Source organism: Nyctibius grandis, chromosome 24 (assembly GCF_013368605.1).
Source record: "Nyctibius grandis isolate bNycGra1 chromosome 24, bNycGra1.pri, whole genome shotgun sequence".
NCBI classification, from domain to species: domain Eukaryota; kingdom Metazoa; phylum Chordata; class Aves; order Nyctibiiformes; family Nyctibiidae; genus Nyctibius; species Nyctibius grandis.
Window position 1 is genome coordinate 2,514,842 of NC_090681.1, and position 15,964 is coordinate 2,530,805.

Below are 15,964 nucleotides of genomic sequence, written 5' to 3' on the forward strand. Positions count from 1 at the left end.
GGTGCCAGGCCCCCCCATCTTCGGTCTTGGGGTGCTGGGGCTGATGGACAGAGCAGGCTGCCACCCCCTCGCCTGCCTCCCGCATGGCACTAATGAGGTTTCACACTGCTTAGTTTGGGACATCTAATGAGCTCAGGGCTGCCTGCCAGCCCTCCGCTTGCGGGGGGAAACGAGAACCGGTTGCTCGCTTCTCTTCAGCCTCCATTGCTGAGACGGGGCTTTGCACATCTCCTGTCCTGGGCAGGCCGAGGGCTTGCAGGGCCACCGGCTGTCCTCGTGTCTGCGGTGTGGGGAGGCTGGTCGAGCCCTGGGCTGCTTTGTGGGGCACAACTGGGGGGGCTGAAGGCAGCAAAAATGGGGGATGAGTTTCGTGTCATCATTTAACGGGCTGTGCGCTGGGGCTGTGAGCTCCCCTCGCCTTTTCTCTTGCTGTTTGGCATCGTTGTTTGCCGGGAGCGGGGCGAGGGGGTCCGGAGCTGGGGTCTGTCGGTGGGGCTGTGCCCGGGCAGCCCGGCTGGGGGGAGCCTGGCTGGACACCCCCACGTGCATCGTGAGCTGCTGCGTGGAGCCTGAGCAAACAGGGCGCCCAGGCGTGCCCCAAACAAAGCGCCGCCAGTTCCCGCTGCCCTAACATTTTCCTATGCCTCCCGCTGCCCAGCAGCCTTTGGTCGGCGTTGGAATAACAAGCCTCTCTGCCGAGACACCGGGCCTTTTGTTAGCCGGCAGAAAAGGAGGCTTGATGCCGGCGATCCCTCCGCCTCCCCCCCAGCTTTCCTGCTCCCTAAGCCGCTGCTGGGGGAAGTGCAAAGCTCGGCCTTGCGCGGCCGACCATGATCCCACCGTCGTGGCTGCGCGGCTCTGAGCCGCGGGGTCCGGCTCCTCAGAGAGGGGCTGGGGCCTGGGACTTCATTTGGGGGATTTTTTGCAGGATTTGGGACGGTTACTGGCGCTCAGCCCCTGTGCAGGCAGCGGGAGTGGATGCAGGATGCGGCCAGGGCTTGGGCTGCTCTCCGGCACGGGGCTCTGCTGCTGGTGAGATTTTTTTTGGTGGTTGTTTTGGTTTTGTTTTGGTTTTTTTTTGCACGGGTTCCTCTCCGCTGAGGTGCCGGTGGGGCGTGCTGGGAATTCCAGAGCGGGTGTTTACCCAGCCGCAGCGACGGCGGCTCCGTGGAGGTGTGTGCGGCGTTGTCCCCATGGCCGGAGGGGCAGGGAGGGACCTGGAGATGGCATCGCCTTCCTCCCCCGGCCTGGGAAAGGTGCCACCTCGCGTGTCGGCACAGGCCCCTGGGAAAGCGGGCAGACGTGTGTGTCCTCTTGCACGTGGGTGTGCGAGCAAGCCTTCCTCCGCGCCGGGACGTGTTCTGCTGGGAGCCCTTTGCTGTTCCTCCCCGCTGTGCCTCCTCCTCCTCCTCCTCTCACCTCCTCCCTCTTGCCCAGCAGCTCCGTGGGCATCGAGAGCTGCCCTTGCCGCTTGGCTGGCTGCTTCCCAACGTGCAGCTTTTATCTGTGCCCCCGTACCCAGCCGCTGCCTGTCCCCATCCCCTGGTCCCTCCTGCCCTCTCCTTGCAGGGTGATGCCACCGAGTCGGTGCCAGCTCAGTGGGGTTTGGTGCTTTCCCGGAGCCTGGGCTGCGTGGCCACGAGTTTCATGGCATCATTTAATGAGCAAGCGCGGTACGGCTGGCTGCCAGCGTCCTCGGAGGGGTGGCAAAGCGGGGGAGGCTTCTGAGAAGTACGAAGCGATGAAATAATGCCTGAACCGCTGCGTCAGCACAAACCCAACGGCCTCGGCACTCGTTTGGGGAGGGTGCCGGGCGGGTGGGTGGATCGATGGGGGTTTTAACACCGGGAAAGAAGCGGTGAGATCACCCTCGCCGTGTATTCGGTGTGACATGCTTGGTTACCTGCCGAGAGGGAGGGTTCAGAAGCCTGGGCAGCCTTGGAGAGGGTGGGAATGAGAGGTGTCTAGGAGGGCATCGCGTGCACGTGGCTCGGCAAAGCCCCCGGCTGGGTGCGGGGAGCTGCTGGGGTCCGTGTTGTGGGAGAGAAGGTTCTCGGGTCTCTTTGGAGGACATGTGGAGGGGAGGCAAGGGAAGGAGGCTGGAGCTCCGTGCCAGCGCCCTGGGGACGCCAGCTGCTCCCTCCCCGCAGGAGCTGTGGGATCCAGGCGAGCCCACCTCCCCACCGGTGCTGCGAGGGGAACCCGTCTCCTTTTGGGTCATTTTGGAGTTTCTTGAGGCCTTGGGGCCCTCCCGTTGGCTCCGTCCATCCCATCTGAGTCAGTCCCCTTGGACAGCCCCAGTTTGGATGTCACATTCCTGCAGACCCTGTAGCTGCCGTGGTTTCCAGCCCAGGAGCAGGAGGATGATTAAGCCATGAGCAGGTGGCAGCCGGGCTTGGCTGTTTGCAGAATGAAAACGGGCAGGAGTGATGTTTGCTTCCAGCCTTACCTCGAACCATCTTGTCTCTGCCCTTCCCCTCCATCTCCCAACAGCCAGGAGAGCCTCAGGGTCCTGTCCCACATCCCCCCCACCACCCCGAAGCAGCACCGGCTGCGGGGTGGGAGCTCTGCCGTGGGAAGGGAAGTCTTGTCTTTTTTTTTTTAAGATATAATTCTTATTTTGGTGCCCAGACGTCTGCTGGAAAGGGGAACATCTCTGCTGTTATCATCAGCGCTTCCTCTCCCCGGTTCCTCGGAGCTCAGATTTTACTGCTGAGGGTGGCGGGGGGGCTCCCCCCTGCAGCCCCCTTCCCTCTCCCCTTGCTTTGCCGCATCCAGCCGACCTTTGGCAGCGCCGGCAGCTCGTCTGCCGAGAGATCTGCAGTTAAATATTCACTCGTGCGGCCTCTCAGTGCAGATACTGGGCTGGGGGGGGCTGGTGCAGAACAGCCCCCAAACCCTGGGCTGGCCGGGGCGTCATTACTGGTAAGCCCAGCTTGAGTCCCCTGTGCAAACACGGGGGTGACGATGGGGCACTCGGAGCCTCAGCCCTCGCACAGACTCTTCTCCCGGGCCCAAACCCCTGTTTGCACAAAAACCAGCGTGTGGGAGGTTGGTTTTTGCAGGGTTACGAGGAGTGGTGCTGCCAGGGTGGGTTCACAGTCCCAATTTTTTCAGGCCTTTTGCAGCCCTGGAGTTCGGCGGTGATGCCGCGGGGTTGGCGTGGGACGCTGTGGACTTGTCCCGGTCCCTCCTGGCTGGGCTACAGCCACTCCAGGATGATGAAAGCCAGAAGGAAAAAGGTTTAACGTGGGGAATGTGCCCGCTCTGCCAGGAGCTGGAGGCGTGCGGGCAGGGCCTGAAGGATAGCGAGGGGATCGGCGGCTCTGCCCGCACACGCACGGGCGGGTGATTCACCCGCAGAAGAGATTTTTTGACTCGAAGCGGAGGAGCTCGTCCCACGGGGATGCGCCGGGAGATGAGACCTGCCTCGTTCCACCTTGTTTTTTTTTTTTTTAATAGCCCGGATCAGAAGAAACGTCATCTTTGTTCTCGCTTTCCTTTCCCATGGCTCCTGGCGCCGCGGGCAGGGTGGAGCGAGCCCCCGCACCCCGGCAGGGCCCTGCCCGTGCTTGTCGGCAAGAGGGGGTGCGCCGGCATGTGGGGATGCGCTCGGCAGCCGGGGACGTGTCTGGCTGAGCTGTCTGTCTGTCTGTCTGCAGTGGGTTTAGCGAAGCTCTGGGTTTTGCAGGGGTGAAACGACCCCATCTGAGTGCTGGTGTGGGGCGTGCGCTCCGTGCCCTGGCTCGGGGTTATGGTTGCAGTGGCTTTGCTCGAGTGCTGTGTCCCCCGTCCAGTCCCTGCAGAGGCCAGAGCCAAGCCGGGCTCCTCGCCCCGCTCTGCAGCGAGTCCTGCTCCCGGGGCAGTGGGTGTCCAGGATTTACCTGGGAAATCCCTCATCCAGAAACCCAGTCGCCGTCCCCTCCTTGGCAACGCTCAGCCGCTGCCACAAGTGACCGAGATTTGCCCTTAGAGCTCCCAGAAAGGAGGAAAAAACAACAGAGAGGGAAGAGCCCCGCAGAGGAAGCGTGGCAGCAAGCCCAGACCCCGTACTGCAGTCACGAGTTTGTGTGTGCTCAGCAGGGAGCGGGGTGTCCCCTGCCCGGTGTGGGGTGACCCCACTGCCTGTTGGCTGCAGAGAAACCCCCTTTATAAAACTCCACAGCGTCCCCTGGTCACTTCATGGCCACTTCTGCATCCAGCAATGTGGGGGACATTGGTGGCCTTGGCTGGGGACACTGGCGAGCCCCTCTGTGTCCCATGGGCACAGGCAGAGCCCTGGAGAGATGCTTCGCCCGGGTACAGTGCTGTTTGCTGGCGGGTGCCAGCTCTGGCTCTGGCACCATCCGGTGACGGCCGTTTCGGCGTTTCCACAGTGCCACCTGGCTGCCACCTCCCGGGGCTGGGACACGTGTCCCTGGCCGGAGCCCATGGGGCTTTGGCTGCCACCCAAGAGGCCACGGCACCCTGGGGATGGAAGAGCATCCCCGTGGGGTTGCCCACCAGGTGCCGGGGTGCCTGCACCCCCCGAGCGGGGCCGGGGCAGCGTGGGCAGTGCCCCGCTCCTGTGTGCCGCTGCCCGACAGCTTCCCCGGTCATATAAGGCGATGCCGGAGCCGGCGGAAAGCGGCGGCTGAGCATTACTCACCGGGGAGGCGCATGGCGGGGGGGGACTGGCCCCACGAAGCGCTTGGCCGGAGCCGGGGGTGACTCAGCGAGAGGCACGGCTGGAGCGAGGGGGGGGCCGGGGCAGCCCGTGTCCCCAGAGCCGTCCCGTGGGGTACCCGGGCAGGGCGCTGGGGGGAGCGGGGGCAGCCCTGGGGTGACACCGCTTTGGGGGATGTGCGGGAACCTGTGGAACAGGGGTGCCCTGCGAGGTGGGGACCCCCCCGCGGGGTGCAGCATGGCCTCTCCGCACCCCAGATTCCTGTGCAGGCGGGACACGGGTGTCCCCTCCCCACCCCTTTCCTTTCCGGGCGCAGGCGACGGTTGAAGCTGAAGAAGCCGCCTCGGAAGGAACTAAAATGAGCTGTTTGTGTTTCGGGTGCGCAGGGCGGCTTCCGTGGTGGGGGGGGGGGGCACCAGCCTCACACTGTGGCTGCATCCAGGGCTGGGTGACCCCCAGAGCCCCCCCTGAGTCACCCCAAAACCCCTGCGCCCTGGCTCTGCTGTTATGGGCTCCCTGCAGCGACTGGTGCGGGCGAGGGGAGCGTGGAAGGGAAAGGGGGGGACGGCGTTAACCTGAGTGGGGTGAAGTGGGGGACAGTCTGTGTCCCCAGGGTGTCCTGGTGCAGGGGAGGGATGTATTTATATATATAAATATACATTATTTTTATATTTGTGGGGTTGATATATAAAAATATACCTGCTTATACATGATTATATATATTTTAAGTTTTTTTTTGCCTGAAGGCTGGTCTGGCTGGAGCAGCTGGCAGCGCTCTGTGCTCGGCCCCTCTATCTATACAGCACCAGGTAAGCGCAGGAGGGGCTGAGCCCCCCGGGGCGAGGGGATGGTGAAAACCAGCTCCTGCTTCCCGGAGCCTTTTCCATCCCAGCCCTGTCACCCAGCCTTGCAGAGTGCAGTTTGTCCCTCTCGGGGTGGACCACGAGCCCTTTTATGGTGGCCTCGTGCCTGCCGGCAGGTCATTACTCCTGCAAGCGCTTCCCTTAACAGAAAGCAGATTGCTTTAGGTGAAAACTACGCCGCGATATTTTTCATCCAGGCAGGGCTGAAGCTCTGGAAAATACATTGCGACAGCGCCGAGCCCCGGGGTAACTCTGTGTTTTCTGTCACCCGTCTCGTTACCCCTCGCGGCGTCGGGAGGTCGCGGGCGGTGCAGGTCCCCCGCGGAGCGATGCGATGTCTGGGTCTATCAGATTTTGCTCAGTATAGATTTCATGGTGGGCTTGACCAGCCTGTGGCAGTTGGGTTTGGGGAGCTGCTCGGGGGTTACAAGTATAATATGAATCTCTGGTTGCATCTGGGTGGCACCTCTCGGTTTCCCTGTGCTGTTTCTGTGCCTCCGCTGCTGGAAATGGCTCCGAAAAGAAGCGAAACTGCCTGAGTAACGCCTGTCACAGCGATAACCGTCCGTAAACGGGGCCAGGCTGCACAGTCTCAGCGTGCACCGTGCGATGCTGGTGGCGAGAGGGGCACCCAGCCGCAGGGAGGGCCGGGAGGTGGATGAACCTTTGGTGTTGGAGCATCTTTTTGCCTTTGGTTCATCTTTTGTGGGTATCCAGGGAGGGAAATGTGCTTGAGGTACCTGATGCCCAGAAGCCCAAATTCATCTGCCTTTGCTTTCACCCCCGCTGCCAGGCAGAGGGTTTGCTGCGAGCAGGCTGGCGCTGGGGTACCGAGCCCCCAGCTGCCGAGACGCTGCTGGCATCTCCCAGCCGCTGCCCCCTCCATCCTGGCTGCCCTCAGCGCATCGGCATCGCCGGGTGGTCTGTGGGCAGGGGACGCTGGGCTGTCACCCGCTGCGGGGTCCCTCTCCCGAGCCCCCCGTGGGGAGCGGGGTGTCACAGCGATGCTGCCACAGCAGCTGCTCCCGCTGATCCCCCCTCGCCGCAGCCCGACCTTCCAGCGGGGCTGGGAATGGAAAGAGAGGAGATGACGTGTGTCCCCCCAGAGCGGGGGGGGGGAAAAGTCTGGCCGCGTGAATGCCGAGGAAAAATGTTTGAGCCGGCTTGACGCTCGCTTTCTCCCTCTACCCACCCCCCCTCCAGCTCCCGGATCTCGCTGGCCCCGTCCCGGTGACGCTGGCTGTCCCCAAGCCCTGCCAGCGCCGGGGGCTCGGCCAGCTGGAGGCAGAGGCGCGAGCAGGAAGTTTTAGAAGTTTCGGAAGTTTCTCCAGGCAGCGGCTCAGCCCCCCCCCGCCCCGTCCCTTCGCCCTCCTGGCGATGCCGGGCTCCAGCAGCGGCAGCTTTGGGAGAAAGAAACTGGGAGCCAGGCTCGGGGTAGCGGGCTGGGAGTAGGGGACACGATGCCTCTTTCGGAGAGCTCCTATCTGCCGCCCGCCGCCTTTGTGCTGAGCCACGTCCTGGGCATCGCCGGCGTGCTGTACTGGAGGAGCCGGAGCAGAGGAGGTAGGGGCAGCCCCCGCGGGGGAGAGGGGCTAAGATGGCCGGCGTGCCATCGCGGCTTGTGTCCCCTCCCCGAGAGCCGTGGCAGCGGCGCAGGCAGGGACGGAGGCAGCTGGCGGGGAGGAGGGAGGAGGACGCCGCGATGGGGACCCTCCCGCTCCCCATGAAGGGTGGGGTGGGGGGGCAGAGGTTTCAGTGCCTAAATTTGGTCTCGCCACCCATTGCCAGCGCACGTGGGGGTGGGAGCGGGTGGGATGGGGGGTGTCTCGCTGCGGACAAGGCTGCTTTTTGTCTCGCCGTAAGCCCTGACACGTGGCTGGTGTTCTGCCTCCCTGCCCCGGTGCGGGCGGGTGTCCCTGCCACCCCTCGCCGCGACAGGAGCCCCGGGAACTCCTCGCCGAGCAGCTGGGGCTGACCCTGCCTCAGTTTCCCAAAATAGGGCTCGCACATGACCGCGGCCCGAGGAGGGCGAGGATTTGTTACAGGGATGTGCGATGGCCCCGGATGAGGGCTCAGTAGCTCCTTCTCTGTCCCGACCTCTCCCTCCTGGGATTTGTTTGTTTTGATTCCTCCCTCTTTTTTTTCCAGCAGCGCCTGTGCCTCCGCCCGGGGCCTTTTCTCTGCGTCCGTGACCAATTCCCTATTTTCTTTCACTTTTTCCATGCAAAACAGCAGGACCCCGGAGCCTGGGCAGCGCACAGGGACTTTTCCCCTAATATTGCTTTGGCTACGCTTCTTCCTTCTTCCCCCAGAACTACCAGGAGAGAGATATTGAGTCTGACTTGCACAAATGTGCCCTGTTACCCACTAAACCAGCCTTGCTGCAATTCCTCCCGTTGACCCGCCGTCCCTCATCCACTTTAATCTCGATGTCGCGGCGGTGTCGTGCTCGGCTCCATCTAGGGATCTCCTGGCCGCTTCCCAGCGCGACTGTCTCCTCCCAGCTCCTCGCACCGCACCGACCCGCAGAAATCCATCCCTTTTGGAAAAAAAACTGGTGCGAGTGTTGGTTTTCATTCATCCCTCCTTCCCAGTAAAGGTCAGGTAATACCCAGCATCCTGGGGGACGGGGGTCCTCTTGCAGCAGGTTGGTCGCCCTGCGATGCTCGTCCAGCCCGGGGCTCCTTCGCATCCCCCCTTCTCAGGTGTCTCCTTCATTAAATATCCGGGTGCTGGATGGTTTTTGCTGCAGGTCTCTCTCCTGGGCGTTCTTCCAGGCTGAATCAGGCGCCGTTTCCTCTCCCTGTTTCGAAAGGTTTTGTAAATCCTGCCCCGGTGTCGTGAGGGATTATGTCAGCCTGCGAGCTGGCAGCCAGCGCGTGTTAAACCCCTCGTGCTCCTCAGCCGGCCGGATTTGCTGCGTATCCCCCACCTTAAAAAGCACCACGTTAAAAAAAAAAAAGTGCATTCCCATTCTTTGCTCCTTCGAAGTGAAAGCGATGGCTTTCAACGCTCGCAAAATCTGTTTCTAGCCGTTTATCCCTAACAAAACCCTCCTTCACCCCAAGGCTGTCTCGCGCCGTTAACGCACAGAGCTGCTTTCACGCTGAGCGTGGGCTCGGAGACGTCCCCAAGGTCTTTGCGAGCTCGTCCCCCGTGTCTGACGTCTCCTCTGTTCCTTTGGCTTTAGCAGGAATTAATGAGCAGGAGCAGAAAGCTCGGGAGCTGCTGCCAGGCTTTATTGCAGCGGGCTGAAGGAGTGGTGGGGGACACTGAAAGGTGGCAAAGGGCTTTTCTGGGGGGGTACCTGAGAGTCTGGTCCCAGCCACGGGTGCTGGCGGGATGGAGGGTGCCCAGGCACCCGTGGCTGGGTCCAGGCTCTCGTAGCAGCAGCCCGAGGCAGGAGGAGGTGAATGGTGATGGAGGAGAGATCTTGGGGGGGAGCAGCAGCTCTTGGCTGGGCGTGTTGGGAGCTGCAGGACGGAGGCTGCCGCAGGCAAATGGCAGTGGAGAGGGGGGGAAAATGTCTGTGCAGGGTGTTGTGGTGGTGGTGGGAGGGTCTCTGGCACCCGGCAGTGCCTGGGGGCCCAGGGGTCCAGTGGGACGGTGAGTGGGAGTTTTTCTATCCGTGCTCAGCTGATGCGCCTGGTTTTGGGGTGCTGGAAGCCAGCTCTGGGGCAGGATGGTTTTCCCTGTTCCCCTTCGCTAGCTGGGTTCGCTTGGGGGACCCGATAGCAGTGGGAAAACCTCAAAACCCACCTTCCCTTCGTGCGGCCGCCTCTGCTCCTCGGTCCTCGCTGCTTCTGGCCCCTCCACGGGGGATTCGTGCTGCCGACGGTGCCCCGGTGCCTTCGGGATCCCCGGCTCTGGGGATGCAGTGGGCTGTGCTCTGATGTGCCGTGCGGGGTGAGGAGGTGGGGAGGGAATTAAGCAGCGTGCGTGGTCCTGCGGAGGTTTGGGTCTGGGATGTGGGCAGCTGAACCCTGCTCCTCGCTTGCTCCTAGGAGGAGCTGGGGCAGGTCTGGGAGCACCACTGGGGTGTCCCGCAGCGGTCCCTGCGCGCTGGGGCTGGGCTCTGCCAGGGCAGGGATGGGGACAGGGATGGCACGGCTGCGTCTCAGCTGGGCTCAGGCTGGGTTGTTGCCTGGTTCGTCTGGGTTTTCGTCTCTGACGTGTTTTGGGAAAGCAGCAACACGAAGCGCTTTGCAGCTGGGAGCATCTGTGCGGCTCTGGTGGCATCAGCGGTGCTGGGATCCGTCGGATGGTTGTGTGGCACGTGGGCACGCTCGGGTAAGGATTCCTCCAGCCGCTGTAACCTTCCCTCTGGCCGTGCCCTGCCTGCTGCCCGGGCCATCGCCGCTGCTCGCCATCCCTGTCTGGTGGCAGGGTGGTTCTCGGACCAGCGAACCCTGGCTAGAGAGGGGAGAGGACAAGCATGGTGGGGATTTGCAACAAGTTGCTTATCAGGGTGACTGGAAAAGATTAGCCAGGGAGAGATAAGCTTACGATGCCTTAATGTCGTCAGTGAGCGGTAACTGGGCATTATTATTAGCTCAGGGTGTGGGGTGGGGAGGGGTAACCTGGTTAGAGCCCAGAAACCACCCGAAGGTGGTGAGACGGGGCCAAAAAAGAGGAGGAAATAACCCCATTTCTGCAGGGGATGGGAAGAGGGAGCGCGCCGAGGAGCCGCTGGCCTGTGGGCACCCCCCGGATCCGCCGCCTTGCTGCAGACCTTCCGTGTGGGGCTCGGTGACGTGTCCCCGTCCCCGCGTGCTCCCTGGGATGCTCGGGGACACGCTCCCGCCTTCCCCCGGCAGCAGCCCGGCTCCTCTCGCCCTCCCGGCCGGGGCAGCGGGGCTCCTGCCAGCAGAAGGTCTGCAGGGGGGTTATATTTAGAAGAAAAGGAAGAGAGGTGGTGATAAGGAGGCCCCCGTTATCTCCCCGCGTGCCGAGCGGGGCTGCGGCCGGGTCCCGGCTCTGGCTTTTGGGATCTGGGGAATGATTTGGGAAGAAGCTGCGGGCGGGCAGGCGGGAGAGGGGAGAACAGCCTGGCATTGTCCCTCCTGTCCCTGGTGCAATTAACTGGAAAACAAGACGAGGAAAAAAAAAAACAAGGGTTGGCTTGACAGTGTCCGGCTCTGCGGGGTGAGCCTGCGTCCGCACCGCCAGCCCGGGGGATCGCTGCTGCCAGGAGCTGCGCCGCGCTGGGCACCGCTCTGCCCTTCCCTGCTGGGACCTTTCCAAGCAGCTTTGCCGGCCGTTGGGGACCACGGGGCCGCTGAGGATTTTGCTGGCACGGAGCTGCTGCGCCGGCGGCACCCTGGGCTGGGAGCACCCGGAGGAACGCGGGCGAGAAGCAGCCGTTGACGTCGCGGTGGGGTTTGCGGCGATGCCCCGGAGGAGGAACCGCCAGTGCCCGCGCTGGTGCCCGCGGGTGTAGGAAGTGGTGCGGTGGGAGGAGCCGTGGGGGAGAAGTCACCCACCCGCACCCGCCGGGGTCAAGGTCGGCGAGCGGGTGGTGCCACCGAGAAGACCCTTCCCCAGGAGCCAGGAGGCCGCTTTGCCCCGGGACCCGACGCTGCCCGTCGTCGCGGGCTCGGGCGATGGAGAGGCGGCATCTCTGCGGGGAGCGGCGGCGGCTGAGCGCCTGCCTCGTGTGCCGGATGTGCTGCATGGGTTAGTACCTGGTCCCGTGGCCACGGGACGGCTCAGGCTTTATCCACCCCGAATTAATGCCGGGGTTGGGAAGGGACCCAGGACTGCGGCTCTGGGGGGGGGTCGGGTGAAGGAAATGTCCCTAAAAACACGTGGGGGTGACGTGGTTTCCTATAGCAGGCGGCAGCACCGTGGCTCAGCCGCATCGTCCTGGGAAGCCGAGGCCAGAGCCCGGCAGGGTGGGGAGCGAGGGCGGCCATGGTTTGTCCAGAGGGTGGTTTCGGTTACGTGCCCCGGCTGGAGGATGGAGCAGGGCACAGAGGGAGGCGTGGGAGCTTCACCGGCGACCTGCCACGTGTTACTGCGGTGCTTTTGGCTGGGGGAAGCCGTGGGGTGGGTGAGGAGGAGGAAGGATGTTCGATGGTGCTTTCAAATCTGCGTCAGTTGAGACGTGGGGAGGTTTTCCTGAGCCCACGGGGGGCCCCTGGGGCTGCCTGGTTGGGGCAGGGACCCCCCACCCGAGGAAGGGGGACATGGGGTTGGCTGGGCAGGACACGCAGCGTGGCTGGGCAGCCCGGGCTGAGAGATGCTGGTTTTTCCTCTTTTCTTGATTTTTTTGCCTTAAAACCCAAGCAAGGGGTGCTTCATCTTGGTGGACTGTGGCATCAAAGGGATGTTTTGGGGTAGCGGGTTTTGTCCTTTCCCACTCTAGCCCAGGGATCCCCTGGGCTGGACGGGGCAGTACCGAGACACCCTCTTTCCTCTGAGATGATGTTGTTAAAACCAGGCGATCCCGTTTGGCACAGGGCTATTTGCCGGGCTTGCCCTGAGCCCTCCTCGCTGCCCAGGGACCCCATGGGACCCTCCAGCAGTGCGGCCCTGTCCCATGCCCTCTCCTCCCACCCTGGTTGCCTTTGTTTCACGTGATGTTACTTTTGCACCGTGCCCAGGCAGGGCAAAGCCTGCCCACAGCTCCCCCGTCCCACGTCGCTGCTTGGCATCGCCACGAATCCCCCGTCCTGTCACCCCGTGGGTGCCCAAGGGGCTGGCAGATGCCAGGGGACCCCCATGGGGACGGGGACCCACGTTGTCACCCTGTCCCACCGGTGTTCACAGCTCCCAGCGTCCGGCCAGGGCACCCTCGGCTGAGCTGCGGGACGGAAATAAACGTTAAATCCCGACAATCCAATGAACCAAAAATACAGCGAAGGAATAAGCTGCTAATTGCACACGGTGCCGGTAATGGGACATCTGCGGGGTTTATGTAACATGTTAAACCTCCCCGGAGCGGGCAGGGGACGGGGACACCCTCCGAAAGCATTGGGGCGAACCCCACTGCCCCCCCTACACTGCCTCCCCAGGGGGACGAGGAGGCGCGGGGTGTCCCGGCTGGGGGACACGTTTTGGGGGTTCAGTTGCCACTGCCGGCTGCAGCCATCCCCGTCCCCATCACAGAGGCTGCTTTTATTCAAATAACACCACTTTCCCCCCAAAAAAGCAGCGTATTTTGTTCTAGCCACGGGGATGCTCCTACCTCCCTGCCCGAGCGAGGGGCCAGAGCCATGGGAACGGCCCCGTCCCGCGCTGAGCCCGGGATAAGCAGCCTCTGTCCTGGCACCGGCGGCGATTCCTCTGTCTCTTCCCCTCATTTCAAAGTCATTTGAGTTTCTGCATGAGGAACGCTGACCCAGAGCTGCCTTTGTCTTCTCTTGACAGATGAACGGGACAGAGTCCAAAAGAAAACCTTCACTAAATGGGTCAATAAACACTTGATGAAGGTAAGAGTCATGTATTTCATTATAAGCTGGTTAAATGACCGTCTGTCTGTCCGTTCTGGCTCAGGACTGGCAGATAAATGCCTTTTTAAAACTTTTTTTTTAATATTTTTTTTTCTCTGGGAATTTTTGCCTTGGATTTGAGTGTTCGTCCGCGTCCGTGCTCAGCGCAGAGACGGTCGCGGCGGAAATGTGCTGGTGCCTTTGGAGGGCACTGTAACATCACCGCGCAGCCCCTCGTACTGCACTGACCTCCTCAGCCCCCCGGCCTGGCCCTAACGCGAGGCGTGGGTGTCCTCCCGCTCAGGACTGGGGGTGCCAGGGCAGAGGAGGGGGTCCTGGGCGGAGGAGGGGGGTCCCAGGGCGAAGGAGGGGGGTCCCGGGGCAGAGGAGGGGGACCCAGGGCGGAGGAAGGGGTCCCAAGGAGAAGGAGAAGGAGGGAGTGCCGGGGCAAAGGAGGGGGACCCAGGGTCAAGGAGGGGGTGCCAGGGTGAAGGAGGGGGCGCCGGGGTGAAGGAGGGGGTCCCGGGGCAGGGCTGTTCCGCCCTTGTGCCCCCGTGCCAGGACAAAGGGGCTTTTTTGTCTTCCGAGGGATGCTCCTGGAGCCCCAAGGGACACCAAGGGAGATGCTCGCAGCCGTAGGCAGCTGAGCGGGATTAACGTGGCACCATAAGGCGCCTCCTGCTTTGCGTGGTTAATGCCAGGTGGATTTTAATTAATTTTCCATTTAGAAATAAAAAAAAAAAGAAAAAGGAGTCGTTTGGGCATTCGATGTCACAGCTGTGTTTTCCTGCCGGCTTTGCAAACCTCTGCATTAAGCTTTTCTAAATCTTACACAGGAGGGGAGAGGGGAAAATCTTGAGGCTGCTGTGGGAAAATATCCAGGGGTTCCCGGGCGAGTGCAAGGGCAGGGCAGGGTCTGGGGGAAGCGCAGGCGCGGGGGCTGCGCACTGCCAGCCCCGCAGAGACCCCACTGCTCTGTGTGTGCCGGGTTTTGGGAGATGCTGTGAGGTACCGGGGGCAATTAAACCCCTGCTGCAGCCCTGCGGTGCGATATCGCAGGATGGCCTGGAGTTACGGGTGCTTTAGCGGTTTGATTTCGTGTGTAAAATTGGCAGCAGCTTCTGCCAGGTCGTTTGACCCGGCACTTCAAGAGAGATGCTGAGGTGTTGGAGCGAGTGCAGAGGAGGGCGACCAAGCTGGGGAAGGGTCTGGAGGGTCTGACCTACGAGGAATGGCTGAGGGAGCTGGGGGGGTTTAGCCTGGAGAAGAGGAGGCTCAGAGGTGACCTTAGTGCAGTCTACAACTACCTGAAGGGAGGTTGTAGTGGGGTGGGAGTCGGCCTCTTCTCCCAGGCAAGCAGCGATAGGACAAGAGGACACAGCCTCAAGCTTGGCCAGGGGAGGTTCAGGTTGACCATTAGGAAGCATTTCTTCTCAGCAAGGGTCATTAGCCATTGGAAGGGGCTGCCCAGGGAGGTGGTGGAGTCACCATCTCTGGAGGGGTTTAAGAAAAGGCTGGCCATGGCACTTAGAGCCGTGGTCTAGTTGCCATGGTGGTGTCAAGGCAAAGGTTGGACTCGATGATCCCAGAGGGCTCTTCCAACCTCATTGATTCTGTGAGTCTGTTTGGGGAACAGGAGGCTGTTTCCCTTAGCGATAACTCTGGAATAACCCGTTTCAAACGGCCGCGGTTCGGAGGGGTGACGCCCGCCCGTGGACGCCGCCGCCTTCCCCCCGTGCAGGAGGGCAAGGGGGTCCCATGGCTTCTCCCCCCCGGCTCTCCGCAGGTGCGCAAGCACATCAACGACCTCTACGAGGACTTGCGAGACGGCCACAACCTCATCTCCCTCCTGGAGGTGCTGTCGGGAGTGAAGCTGGTAAGTGCAGTGACACTGCTGTCCCCCTCCAGCCCCCTCCGTCCTCCCCCCCGCTCCCCTCCAGCCATCAGCTGTCATTTCTTACACCGTAGTTTTGTTTTCAAATGTCTGTCGTTGTTTCTTTTATTATTATTTATTATTATAGTGTTGGTTATTGTCACTCAAACCCGTGTTCCCCAGGCTGGTCTCTTGGGTACCACCAAAGCGGGTGGTTAAGGCGGCGCCCTGGGTAGAGCCCTCTTGGTGGGCAGGTTTTATGCACCTTCATCTTCTACATTTTATTTAAAATAATGGATGATTTTGGCTTTGACTAAAACCCTTTTGACAGCAGGCCCAGCAGTTTAGCTCAGGTTTGACACTGGGCTTGTAGCAGTCGGTGGTGTGCAAACCTCCTCCTGTGTCTTGAGCATCATAGAGTCCCCCTCCTTTCTCCTCCTCCTTCCTCCTCCTCCTCCTCCTTCGCAGACTGACGCGTTCACTCAGTTCTGGGAAGATCCCGATTGCTGCAACGGGGGTAGCACAGCAGGAATTATTTTAGCTTTCCCCTAAAATAGGGTCTGGGCAAAGATCTCCCAGCTCTCTCCGTTACCCTCCAGAGATGCTAAATGAATTTTTGTGGGGGCTGAAAAATTGGATCGAGCTACTTGTGATCCAGTCAGAGCCAGGGGGAAGTTTCCGTGCTCGAGCCCGGGGTGATCCAGCCGCCTCCGTCCCCGCTCTTTGGTTTTTCCTTTCACCTGGGTGTTGCATTTGTGGTTTCCATTCTGTCTCCCTGTCGTGTCACCCTCCCGTCGCCGCTGTCCCTCCCCTCCTCGTTAGCAAATAGAGCCGCCAGCTCAGAGGAGCCTCCGCCTGGTGAGAGCACCGGCCTGGTGCCGTGCAAGCAGCGAGGAGCGTGAGGAGGAAGATGATGATGATGAAGAAGTAGGTTGAGTCGGCCCCGGCCACAGCGTGATCGTGGCGGACGCTGGAGTGCCACCAGATAGTCCAGTGCAGCCCAGCGTTGCTGGCAACTCCGACCTTCCCCTCTTCTCGCTTTTAGCCGGGGGTTTTGATAACCCCCCCCCAGCTCACCCCGAGCGAGGGTCTGCGGAGGGGAAGGTGTCAGAGCGGAGCAGCAGCCGAC

The 15,964-nt window shown here is 61.8% G+C and overlaps 1 protein-coding gene across 6 annotated transcripts in view; it reads left to right on the plus strand.

The window, feature by feature from the left end:
* MACF1 (microtubule actin crosslinking factor 1) overlaps positions 1 to 15,964 on the plus strand; it is a 133,427-nt gene that overhangs the window by 13,799 nt on the left and 103,664 nt on the right. For 5 of the 6 annotated variants that reach the window (XM_068417754.1, XM_068417749.1, XM_068417753.1 and 2 more), the window contains exons 1-3: positions 6,895 to 7,092; positions 12,901 to 12,962; positions 14,749 to 14,838. In XM_068417754.1, coding sequence (XP_068273855.1) covers positions 6,990 to 7,092; positions 12,901 to 12,962; positions 14,749 to 14,838 — 255 coding nt within the window. In that variant the 5' untranslated portion in view covers positions 6,895 to 6,989. Of the gene's footprint in view, positions 1 to 6,894; positions 7,093 to 12,900; positions 12,963 to 14,748; positions 14,839 to 15,964 lie in introns of those variants that run through there. The other variant, XM_068417751.1, reaches the window with a different exon arrangement.